The 12,500-nt window shown below is 42.7% G+C and overlaps 1 protein-coding gene across 2 annotated transcripts in view; it reads left to right on the forward strand.

The window, feature by feature from the left end:
- Window positions 1–12,500, forward strand: part of LOC138980349 (uncharacterized) — a 133,522-nt gene that overhangs the window by 8,395 nt on the left and 112,627 nt on the right. For both annotated transcript variants that reach the window (XM_070353217.1, XM_070353218.1), the window contains exons 2-4: window positions 5,172–6,162; window positions 8,724–8,875; window positions 9,355–9,531. In XM_070353217.1, the coding sequence (XP_070209318.1) occupies window positions 5,967–6,162; window positions 8,724–8,875; window positions 9,355–9,531 (525 nt within the window). In that variant the 5' untranslated portion in view covers window positions 5,172–5,966. The remainder of the gene's footprint in view (window positions 1–5,171; window positions 6,163–8,723; window positions 8,876–9,354; window positions 9,532–12,500) is intronic.

Here is a 12,500-nt window from a genome sequence, read left to right on the forward strand (position 1 = left end):
GGGGAATTCCAAAGTTCATGTAGAAAGGTGTCTTCGTTAAATTGAGAAAAAGAGCGGTATTTTATTGTCTTGTGACCAACTTTAGGAATTTTGACACCCTTTCTTGACCATGTTAAACAGACAGGAAAATGATCGCTGCAACCATTGGCTGGAACACAACATTCGACAATATTATGGTGATCAGTAACATAGATATGATCTATCAGAGTACTGCTGGATGATGTGACTCTAGTGGGAGTGTTGACTATTTGTTTAAGATTATAGAGGTTAATCATATCAACCCACTGCTTGTTTTGTTTAAGCAAATCAACATTAAAGTCTCCCAACAGAATTGTTTCCTTTGACTCGAGCAGAACTGCATCTAACATCTGTGTAAAGTTATCTGACCAGTTTGCTCGCTCTGCGGGATTTCTATAACAAAATCCTATGAGGAGTGGAGGTGCTCCTCTCAACTTAACTTCAATCCACACAGATTCCACGAAGTTCTCAAGGTGTATTATTCGTGTATAACTAATTGATTCACTTATGTACAAAAGTATACCAGTTTCTCTACTTTGCTGAGGGTCTCTGCGTAACGTACTGTAACCTGGAATAACAACGTCAGAATCCGAAATCTGAGGTGTTAATCTTGATTCTGTGATCCCAAAAATGTGAAAACTTGTTCCAGTATTTAACAGCATTGTAGAAATATCATTGATTTTATTTATAGCATGGTTAATGTTCAGGTGAGAGAGAGAGAGAAAGAGAGAGAGAGAGAGAGACAGACAGAGAGAGAGAGAGAGAGAGAGAGAGAGAGAGAGAGAGAGGGAGAGAGAGAGAGATAAGCCCTTATTTGTGTCAGGTACTTATTTCCGGTTTGATATGTGGTACGTATTTGTTTCTGGGTCAATTGCTATCTGTTTGCAATACTGAACAGCGTCAAAGCATGACTTTGTTTGGTTCATTTTCTTCGCCTTTCTTCCTTGATGATAATTTCCTCATCCGCTCACATTGGTTTAGGTAGTGAGACCTAGCTGTCATCAAACCTGTTTGAAAAATATGCAGTGTTCGCAGGAGACGTAAGACGTAAGACATTTTATTGATTAAACACACAAGGTTCATTTCAACGGGGTGTTTGGAGGGGGGGGGGGGGGTCAGTAATACATGCCGTGTGTTTGTATTTATGGACGATCACCCGGTTTTATCTCTTTCTCTCTAACATATACTCACACGAACGCACGCACGCTCTCACTCTCTCACTCTCTCTCCCTCTCTTTCTCCTAAACCTAAAGACATATCCAGCGCATGAATTAACAATATGGATAGGTGCAACGACAAACAAGTTTACAGTGCTAACATACATTATCGGCTTTCAATCATGCTCTATCGTTCCACGGCACAAACTCTCTCTTTCTCTCTTTCTCTCTCTCTCTCTCTCTCTCTTTTTTCTCTCTCTTTCTCTCTCTCTCCCTCTATCTCTTTCTAACATAGAAACATTTCCAGCGCAAAAATCAACAATTTGAATAGGTACAACAACAACACAAGTGTACTACACCAGCATACATTATTTGCAATCAAACCTGCTCTAACATTCCATGGCACAAACTATGTATAACACATCGCCGTCTCGTTCACCTGTTCCACATTGGGTAACTAGTCAAAAAACCTTTTTCTTTTTTTGAAAAACACGATATAAGAATCTGGCCACATGCACCATTGAATCCCCTTTATCTACAGACATAACACGTATAATACTGTTCGCATCTTCACTCTGTTTTTTTTTTCTCTTAATATTTTGACATCAAGTCTATAATCACAATATCCTTTGCATACAAACAATACATGTTTCTCGTCTTCCACGTCCTCTCTGCATACAGGGCAAATCAAAAGGCCCGGTACAACGTCGGTTCGATAGTGGCATTTGTGAGTGTTTATGGGTGAAATACCAAATCGAAATTGTATATATGCATCTCGAAAACAGCGGAGCTGAATATGGTCTATATACACTTCAGCGCGAATTTCTTGTTTAAAGAGCGAATAAAATTCAAATCGCTCCGAGTTCATGATGCTGTCGTACCAGTCTTGCTGGAAGCAATCAAACAATCGTTGTCTGAATACTGCTATAAATCGATTCAAATCGCCTACACCTTGTTGCAGCCAGACATCTCCAAAGCCGTACATGCATAATAACATTTCTTTCAAATAATGAGACCATGTTTTCTTGCCATAACCCTGTAAATGTTTCATCATGTCATATGCTTTCCTTGGGAGTCTTTCGCTTGGCAAATGTAACACTCTCAGCCAATACTTAATACAGCGAACCGACGAAGTGACATAAAGTGGGTAGCGGCCTAAGTCACCATATACCATCTTGTTTGGTGTTTGTCGTCCTGCACACAAAAACTTCTTGCATGCAAACAAATGGGCTTTCTCAAGAGCTTCAAACCTTTGGAATCCCCACAGCTCAGATCCATACATTAAGATCGGGAGGACCTGTGCGTCATATATTTACAAAAATACGCTTCTAGGTATGTTGCCTAGCCTCCACAAACATCTTAGGATTTGGCCAGTCCTTATCTTTGCCTTTGAGGCCAGATCGCTGACCATTTGCGTCAATGACAATTTTGTGGTGAAATTTAGCCCCAAGTACTTGTAACTGTTCACAACCTCTATGTCCTCGTTTCCGTACTTCCAGGCTTCATTTGCTGCCAAAAATCCTCCTTTTCTAAAAACGATTACCTTTGTCTTATCCAGGTTGACTGTCATGGAAAACTTATCCGTAAACTATTTTAACACATCAATCTGTTTCTGTAACCCGGCTGCGCCATAGGATATCAAGAGTACATCGTCGGCAAACAGCAATATGAGAATCTGCATCACGTCAGGTGTTAACCGTATTCCATGTTTACCGTTTTGAAACATTTCAAGTGCCAGTTCATTAATCAGGAACAAAAACAATGTTGGTGAAAGCACAGAACCTTGAGGGACTCCACATGGACAACGCACAAGATTTTACTCCTTTGTAATACTTTGCAGGATGTTCAACATCTTTCAAGATGTTGTTCGCAGGAGAGACAGAGAGAGAGAGAGAGAGAGAGAGAGAGAGAGAGAGAGAGAGAGAGAGAGAGAGAGAGAGAGAGGGAGAGAGAGGGAGAGAGAGAGAGAGTGAGAGAGAGAAAGAGCAAGAGAGAGAGACAGACAGACAGACAGACAGACACACACACAGTCAAACAAACAGTCAGAGATATATGATATATGTTCATGATATATCTTAATATTGCTATTTCATATGTTACGTGGATTGCCATTGGTCAATTGGGCAAAACTGAGCTCATTGTAAAAGTGATATCGACGACATTTCCGTCGATATCAGTTTTGATATCGACGACCTCTTTATTGCTTCCCCACTTCAAAAACAAAAACACCTACATTTAAAAACAAACAAATATATATGAAAATGTAATGATCCCAGAATTTAGTTGAGCAAGTGACTAAAGACTTTTTGAAAGAAAAGACATTTTTAAATACTGAAAAGTACAAGAAAAGAGTGAACAAAAAGAAATAATAATCAGAGGGAGGGATATGGAACAGCCAAAACTGAGACAAATACTTTTGTAATTTCTTTACAGTAAATACAAAATGTCCAGAGAATTAGCAATATATCTAACACTAGAGGAATACCCGGCTTCGCCGGGGTGAATCGCGAGACAGAGACAGACAGCGTGGCGGTTCATCACAATCACCTCTGCAGGCGAAGTCCTGTCAAACGGGATTGAGAATTTTAGAGCTTATTTCTTAGCCCTATAGTTATTATCTGTTGTGGCTTCTCAAATGCCTGAACATACAGACAGACAAAAGCCGCTAGACCCCATCACAAACAGAACTCTACAATCCACAGGTTTTTGCCCACACACACACACACACAAACACACACACAGAGAAGCCGTATATATATATATATGTATATCTATATCTATAAATATATAGAGATAGGTGAGAGTGTATTTTTCGCGTGGCTATAAATTGATTCGACCTTTTCACTTTGACAGTAAGAACAACTTACGGGTGCAAGGGAAGCGTTCTGGACAGCGCAGTGACATTCTAAAAATAGTTACTCAGAAACGGGAATTTGAGGTGAACGGCGCGAGACAGAGACAGACAGCGTGGCGGTTCACCACAATCACCTTTGAAGGCGAAGTCCTGTCAAACGGGATTGAGAATTTTAGAGCTTATTTCTTAGCCCTATAATTATTATCTGTTGTGGCTTCTCAAATGCCTGAACATACAGACAGACAATAGCCGCTAGACCACATCACAAACAGAACTCTACAATACACAGGTTTTTGCCCACACACACACACAAACACACACACACACAGAGAAGCCGTATATATATATGCATATCTGTATCTATAAATATATAGAGATAGGTGAGAGTGTATTTTTCGCGTGGCTATAAATTGATTCGACCTTTTCACTTTGACAGTAAGAACAACTTACGGGTGCAAGGGAAGCGTTGTGGACAGCGCAGTGGACAGCGCAGTGACATTCTGAAAATAGTAATAGTAAGTTACAAACGGGAAAGCCACACGAAGGAAGGGAGATAAACGCCAAACACTGGAGAAGATAAGGAAGAGTTACTTATAATGGTGAAATGAACACAAAAACCCAAATCAGTTCAGCGCTGCGCGCTGAGAGCACGTGTTGAAATATCTCATCGATGATATTGTGTCCGGGGTGTAGCTGAATACGGTGTCCAAATTTGAAAAAGATCCACCGAGAACTTTGGCGTTGTGATGTGGTGTAGCGGCTATGGTGTGTCGGTATGGGGGCCCGGGTAGCTGAGGTGGAACCAAAATAGCTGAGGTGGAACCAAAATCGGTTCAGCGCTGCGCGCTGAGAGCACGTGTTGAAATATCTCATCGATGAGGTTGTGTCCGGGGTCTCTCTGAATAAGCCCACCAAATTTGAAGCAGATCCATCGAGAACTTTGGCCGTGCATCGCGCACAGACAGACACACAGACACACAGACACTGGTCGTATATATATATAGATTGACTGACTGTGTGATGATATCTTCTGCTATTGGTCTGTTTCGACAGTGATATCAAAATCTCGACCTCCTGTCTCGATTTTGATATCACTGTCTCAACAGTCCGTCAATATTGGGTAAAGTACTTTCTTTTTGCAGGTACAACGGAACCATGGCTGCGGACTCTGTGAGTAGCGCAGATTATTTTCTGACGTCACAGGATCTAACCCTCCATGTAGCCTCTCCGAGCAGTTCAAACTAACTTTGTGCTCTGGGCTTACGGATACTGAAGCAGCCCACCCCCGCAGCCGTCAGACAGTATTTCTTCTCAGTGGGGAATAGATCGTTCGTGTTTCTGCTTCATCGCTTCCATTCTGCGGCCTGAAGGACTCCCAAACGGCGCACCTTTCGACAGATATTTCTAATCGTCGATTGAAATTCATCGGTTTTCTTCATCATCGCGTCACGGTGGTGCTCTAGGTTCCAGGATATTGAAACAGTTCATGTCTAGGAGGACACATCCTATTGTGGATTAAATTGCATCTGTGTTTCTCCCTCAACGCATATTTCTGTGCTCTGGGCGCAAGGATACGTACTAAATCAGTTCAATTCCTAACAGATACTTCTCAGCGTGGAATACATTTCGTCTGTGTTTCTTCGTCGTCGAATCGCGTTGGTGCTCAAGAATATTGAAACAGCCCACTTCTTGGCAGGATACGATACTTCTAATCGTAGATGAAGTTTTATTTGTTCTTCTTTGCCATTGCCGTCGTATCACCCAATCCTTTGTTCTTCTCTCTTTGAGAGTTACCACACAAAGTGAATCGACTTTTGTGCAAGTCCAAGAATATTGAAGCAGCGCAGATACTTCTCACCTTCGATTAACTTCCATCCGTCCTTCTCCACCATCATCACACCACCCAACCGTTTCTACTTCACATATTCAACGTCACCATGGCAACGGCGGCTACGGCGGCCCCGCAGCCTCCTTTTGTGGTGGGAAGACCTTCCCCTGGACCCCCGACGACCACCCCTGCCACGTCAGACTGGAAGGGTTCTGGATTCTTTAGGCGTTCCAGGACCTCCCTGGGAGTCTCGGTGGCGTCATCTGCCCATCCGGCTCCGGTAGCTGCTTCGACTGCGCATACCGGTAAATTCTTTTGTTTATGGATTGTTGTGTGTGTGTGTGTGTGTGTGCGTGTGTGTGTGTGTGTGTGTGTGTATGTGTGTGTGTGTGTGTGTGTGTGTGTGTGTGTGCGTGTGTGGGTGTGTGACGCGATTCTTTGTTTTGTTTGTTTGCTTAACGCCCAGCCGACCACGAGGGGCCATATATCAGGGCGGTGCTGCTTTGACATATAAGTGACGCGATTCCAAAAAAACACAACCACCGGACAGATGTTTATAACTTATTTTATATGAATTCCGTATTATGATATCATTCGACCCTTTTAGTTTTAGTTTTTTGTTTTGTTTGTAAAAAATCTAAAATAAAATAAAACAAAGAAAAAAACTGAGGAGGAACTGCGAACATGGCATTTTCAATCAAAATCAGTGAAATTTGTGTCGAACAATCCAAGACACCACCTGGATACTGGGCCGAGAATGTTACCACCCTAACGGGAGCCAGCACGCGGAGCCAGAGTGTTTGAAATCACACACACGCACACACACACACACACACACACACACACACACACACACACACACACACACACACACACACACACAAGTTTCAACCAATCCGACCCCGTGGTTGGTGGAAACTTTCTAGTGCACCTCAGTTTCAACCAATCCGACCCCGTGGTTGGTGGTATCTTTCTCGTGCACCTCAGTTTCAACCAATCCGACCCCGTGGCTGGTGGTATCTTTCTCGTGCACCTCAGTTTCAACCAATCCGACCCCGTGGCTGGTGGTAACTTTCTCGTGCACCTCAGTTTCAACCAATCCGACCCCGTGGTTGGTGGTAACTTTCTCGTGCAACTCAGTTTCAACCAATCCGACCCCGTGGCTGGTGGTAACTTTCTCGTGCAACTCAGTTTCAACCAATCCGACCCCGTGGCTGGTGGTAACTTTCTCGTGCACCTCAGTTTCAACCAATCCGACCCCGTGGTTGGTGGAAACTTTCTAGTGCACCTCAGTTTCAACCAATCCGACCCCGTGGCTGGTGGTAACTTTCTCGTGCAACTCAGTTTCAACCAATCCGACCCCGTGGCTGGTGGTACCTTTCTAGTGCAACTCAGTTTCAACCAATCCGACCCCGTGGCTGGTGGTAACTTTCTCGTGCAACTCAGTTTCAACCAATCCGACCCCGTGGCTGGTGGTAACTTTCTAGTGCAACTCAGTTTCAACCAATCCGACCCCGTGGCTGGTGGTAACTTTCTAGTGCAACTCAGTTTCAACCAATCCGACCCCGTGGCTGGTGGTAACTTTCTAGTGCAACTCAGTTTCAACCAATCCGACCCCGTGGCTGGTGGTAACTTTCTCGTGCAACTCAGTTTCAACCAATCCGACCCCGTGGTTGGTGGAAACTTTCTAGTGCACCTCAGTTTCAACCAATCCGACCCCGTGGTTGGTGGAAACTTTCTAGTGCACCTCAGTTTCAACCAATCCGACCCCGTGGCTGGTGGTAACTTTCTTGTGCAACTCAGTTTCAACCAATCCGACCCCGTGGTTGGTGGTAACTTTCTAGTGCACCTCAGTTTCAACCAATCCGACCCCGTGGCTGGTGGTAACTTTCTCGTGCAACTCAGTTTCAACCAATCCGACCCCGTGGCTGGTGGAAACTTTCTAGTGCACCTCAGTTTCAACCAATCCGACCCCGTGGCTGGTGGTAACTTTCTCGTGCACCTCAGTTTCAACCAATCCGACCCCGTGTGAATAAATACAGTGCGTTCAGTTTCATCCCGTGAGTTCGACAGCTTGACTAAATGTAGTAATTTCGCCTTACGCGACTTGTTGTATTCTACACTTCTCAGTTTCAAAACAAAACTTAGATCACTTTACTGTTTGCCTCGACGAAGCTGGTAAATGAAGAAACTGTTTATAATTTGGAACTTTTTATTCCATACCGTTTTGACCTCTGCGTTTTTCTTCGGACGTATGGTTTTGAGTTACAGATATTTGTCTACATTCAGTTTCCTGTGATCACTATAAAACAGGGCGAACATTGACTTTTCAGCCTCGTTCTAATTAATTCTTTCTTTACTTTCTTTATTTGGTGTTTAACGTCGTTTTCAACCGTTCAAGGTTATATCGCGACCGGGAAAGGGGGGGGGGGGGGATGGGATAGAGCCACTTGTTAATTGTTTCTTGTTCACAAAAGCACTAATAAAAAAATTGCTCCAGGGGCTTGAAACGTAGTACAATATATTACCTTACTGGGAGAATGCAAGTTTCCAGTACAAAGGACTTAACATTTCTTACATACTGCTTGACTAAAATCTTTACAAACATTGACTATATTCTATACAAGAAACACTTAACAAGGGTAAAAGGAGAAACAGAATCCGTTAGTCGCCTCTTACGACATGCTGGGGAGCATCGGGTAAATTCTTCCCCCTAACCCGCGGGGGGTTTCTAATTAATGGGATCGTCTGAGCGCAAACAGCCGAGTCAGCATAACATCTATCGCGGGCAGAGCAATGAAAAGTTTATCAGCAACTGTCATAAGGTCATTTCAGCAGCTCATGCTATTTCTGTTTACGTCATCAGCAGCAATGGCGGCACTGACGCGCAACAGACACGCAGCCACGTCACAAGGCGGTGCTTGGCCACGTATAGTGGTGCGTGACGTCACAGGAAGGACCCTGGATACCTTTACCACATTGCAGGACGCCATCTACAGAGCGAGCTGGAATGTCAAGGTCAGTCGCTGTGGTAAAATGTATGGTGATCAATTTGTGACTGGTTTTCGCCACAAAAAAATCTGTTTTGTCTCAATGGCAAGTTGTGTGAATAAACAGTACGGTGGTCAATTTGTGAATGCGGTTTATGAAGAAGAGTCTCGTTTATCAAAACTCATGCAAACGGGTTAAATGCGGACGGGAGTGTTTCAGTATTTGCAGGCATCAGGCAAACATGGCGAACGTGAAGCTGTCAGAAAACACGTCTGCGGTTATTCTCTGTCTTTGAGGATTGATCTAATTAACAGTGATTATTATTTTCAAAAAACCCATGATTAAATAGCATTGCAGCAGATGTCTTTGAGTACCATTTCATGTGAAACTAAACGCCGAAAAAGTGTGGATTACGAATATTCAAGTAAAACGTTTACAAATAAAATAAATACATTAGTTATCAGGGAATATGTAATATGAACAATAATATATCCGTTTATCTCCAGACTCTTCACGAGTGGCCCAAAACGTCGTTAGAATGGCGTCTGCCCAAAGCGCCTGTTCCTTCACGCCCGGATTACTCTCGCGCCGGAACTCACAGAGTGACGTCATACAGCCTTGACCTTACCAGGTCGTACCGGAACCAATTGCACAGTGCACCGGTCCACAGCCAGCCGGTTGTGGTGAGTACTCATGATTGTATAGTGCATGTCTAAAAGGTACATTCCTTCCTGTGGACTTCATCATGCACACCACCACATCTCTGTGTCCGGGATTTTACTTGTGATATTCGCGTCCTTATGCCTACACACATGAGTGGGAATTTTGTGGCTGAATTGATTTTAGTGAAGAGTGGGAATTTTAAGCTGATTTAGTTTGAGCGCAGAGTGGAAACATCTTGCTGAATTATTTTTGCGTATTGACACTTGTATCAGTTACAAAATGAAATCAGAAAATATCAAAACTTTGAACAGGATGCAGCCACGCTGTTGAAGTTTTAGCATATGTCCTTGTAAAAGAATATCTTTATCCAGTGTAAAAGCCGGAACGGGTGTATTCAAATTGCGGTGCTCATGGTGGTGTTCACAAGAAAAAATGTATCTTTAAGTAGTGGACAGTGACGTTTTTCGTGTGAATTCAAACTGCAGCTAAGAAAATGGTAATGACCTCCCATCATCCAATCTCCTCGACTTTTTCTCTCAAGGTAAGGACTGAAACCGCCACTGAAGCGAGTCACTCTTTAGTTACCATGGTTTCGTTACTACCTGTCTGTTGCCCATGGGGGCTTTTTGTGTTCAAATTAAAGACCCGAACGACGACGCTTCGTGAAACTCCTGTAGTGTGTATCAATGAACGATCTTGTTTTTGAATCTATCACTGACGGAATTATTACAATTTTTGGAGAACGTTTGTAAGCTTACATGTCCAACTCCTCGACTTTTTCTCTCAAGGTGGATTACAAAATTCATGAGTTTGAATGCAAATCCAAAACGTCACTGTCCACGGCTAGTACACTTTCTATACATGTTGTGTTTTGTTGTGTTGTGTTGTGTGGTGTGGTATTGTGTGTTGGGGTGTGTTGTGGATTGTGTTGTGTTGTGTTGTGTTGTGTGGTGTGGTGTGGTGTGGTATTGTGTGTTGGGGTGTGTTGTGGTGTTGTGTTGTGTGGTGTTGTGTTGTGTGGTGTTGTGTTGTGTTGTGTGGTGTTGTGTTGTGTGGTGTTGTGTTGTGTTGTGTGGTGTGGTGTTGTGTGGTGTGGTGTTGTGTTGTGTTGTGTGTTGTGTGGTGTTGTATTGTGTTGTGTGGTGTTGTGTGTTGTGTTGTGTTGTGTTGTGTGATGTGGTGTTGTGTTGTGCTGTATGGTGTTGTGTGTTGTGTTGTGTTGTGTGGTGTTGTGTTGTGTGGTGCTGTGTTGTGTTGTGTTGTGTGGTGCTTTGCTGTGTGATGTGTTGATATGTGCTTGTTTGCTACTTTAATGTGGGTGCACGTGATTTGAACTTGTGAATTTGCATTTGCTTGGTGTTCATATCTTCATGTCCTCGTTTCTGCCTTAATTGTCAGTATCTTCGTGTGCTAATGTTTTTGCCTTAATTGTCAGTATCTTCGTGTGCTAATGTTTTTGCCTTAATTGTCAGTATCTTCGTATGCTAATGGTTTTGCTTGTTCATCTGTTTTTTTCGTGGCTGTATTGTTCTGCATGCACCAACGGAGGTAAAGGAAAATGATGTAATAATGTTAAGTTACTCAGATAATAATGATCTGAACGGGTAGATAATGATCCAGGTCCTTTTATTTTTACAAGGCGTTTGACCTCTGTTCTCTAAAAGTCCACGTCCTTGAAGAGTGATTGCTCAGTCCTGTGATTCTGTGCTTGGAATCCTGCTGTTAGAAAGGATTTGTCCCATGAAAACAGGCCTTCATTTTAATTCTTCTGTAACTGTCAGTTTCGAGTTGATTTATTCTAACTCCGTGCCACCATAAATATTGTTTGTGGGCTGCACTCTCCTTTTACATATATATATATACATTGCCCTTTTACTTGCTGTCGCCTTTTGTAGTTTATGTTCGTTTGGTTTTTATTTAGTAAACAATTCATATAAATTATAATCCACCTCATATCGGTTTTAGACATACACACTTCTGCTGGATTTTTAGTCTGTAAGGTAGGTATTGTATATGCTATGCTTTGTTTGTTTCATTAGTCAGCTTTATGTGTTTTAATCGGTATATTATGTTGTTTGTGGTGTCTTCCTTTGTATGTTGAGGTGTGTATATGTGCATGTCTTTCCTTGTTTCGTTCTTTGTTTGTTTATTTCTTTCATGGTTTATTTCATTGTTTAATTGTTTCAATTTTTCTTTCCTTCTTTCTTTCGTTCTTTCTTTCCTTCTTCCTTCCTTCCTTTTTGTTTTCTTTTTTTGTCTTTCTTTCTGTTAACAGATCAATAATATACGGATCAATATACTATTCTGTACCTGTTCGATAATGCAACTGTTATAGGTTTGTGACTGTAGGCTTCTCGTTTACCACACACTTTTCCGTGCTGGGGTCTTTTTGTCAAGCATTGTATTTTTCCGAATCTGCATATATTTGTTGTACGATAGTACGCATTTGTATTGGCTCATATATATTGATATCATGGTATTTTCCTTTGAGTAATGATTTCTACCCAAATACGGAACATAGAACACTGTATACGTATTAATCAGGAAATATGATTGAAGGTGTTTAAGGCCGTTTGTATAGTTAGAGGTTGGACGGATAACTTCTTCTTCTTCTTCTTCTGCGTTTTTTGCACGAGTGGAATTTTACGTGTATGACCGTTTTTTACCCCGCCATTTAGGCAGCCATACGCCGTTTTCGGAGCAAGCATGCTGGGTATTTTCGTGTTTCTATAACGCACCGAACTCTGACATGGATTACAGGATCGTTTTGGCGTGCGCACTTGGTCTTGTGCTTGCGTGTACACACGCGGGGGTGTTTGGACACCGAGGAGAGTCTGCACACAAAGTTGACTCTGAGAAATAAATCTCTCGCCGAACGTGGGGACGAACTGACGCTGACAGCGGCCAACTGGATACAAATCCAGCGCGCTACCGACTGAGCTACATCCCCGCCCCGGGACGGATAACAATACACACGAGTTTGAACAGT

The sequence above is a fragment of the Littorina saxatilis genome, linkage group LG11 (assembly GCF_037325665.1).
Source record: "Littorina saxatilis isolate snail1 linkage group LG11, US_GU_Lsax_2.0, whole genome shotgun sequence".
NCBI lineage: Eukaryota > Metazoa > Mollusca > Gastropoda > Littorinimorpha > Littorinidae > Littorina > Littorina saxatilis.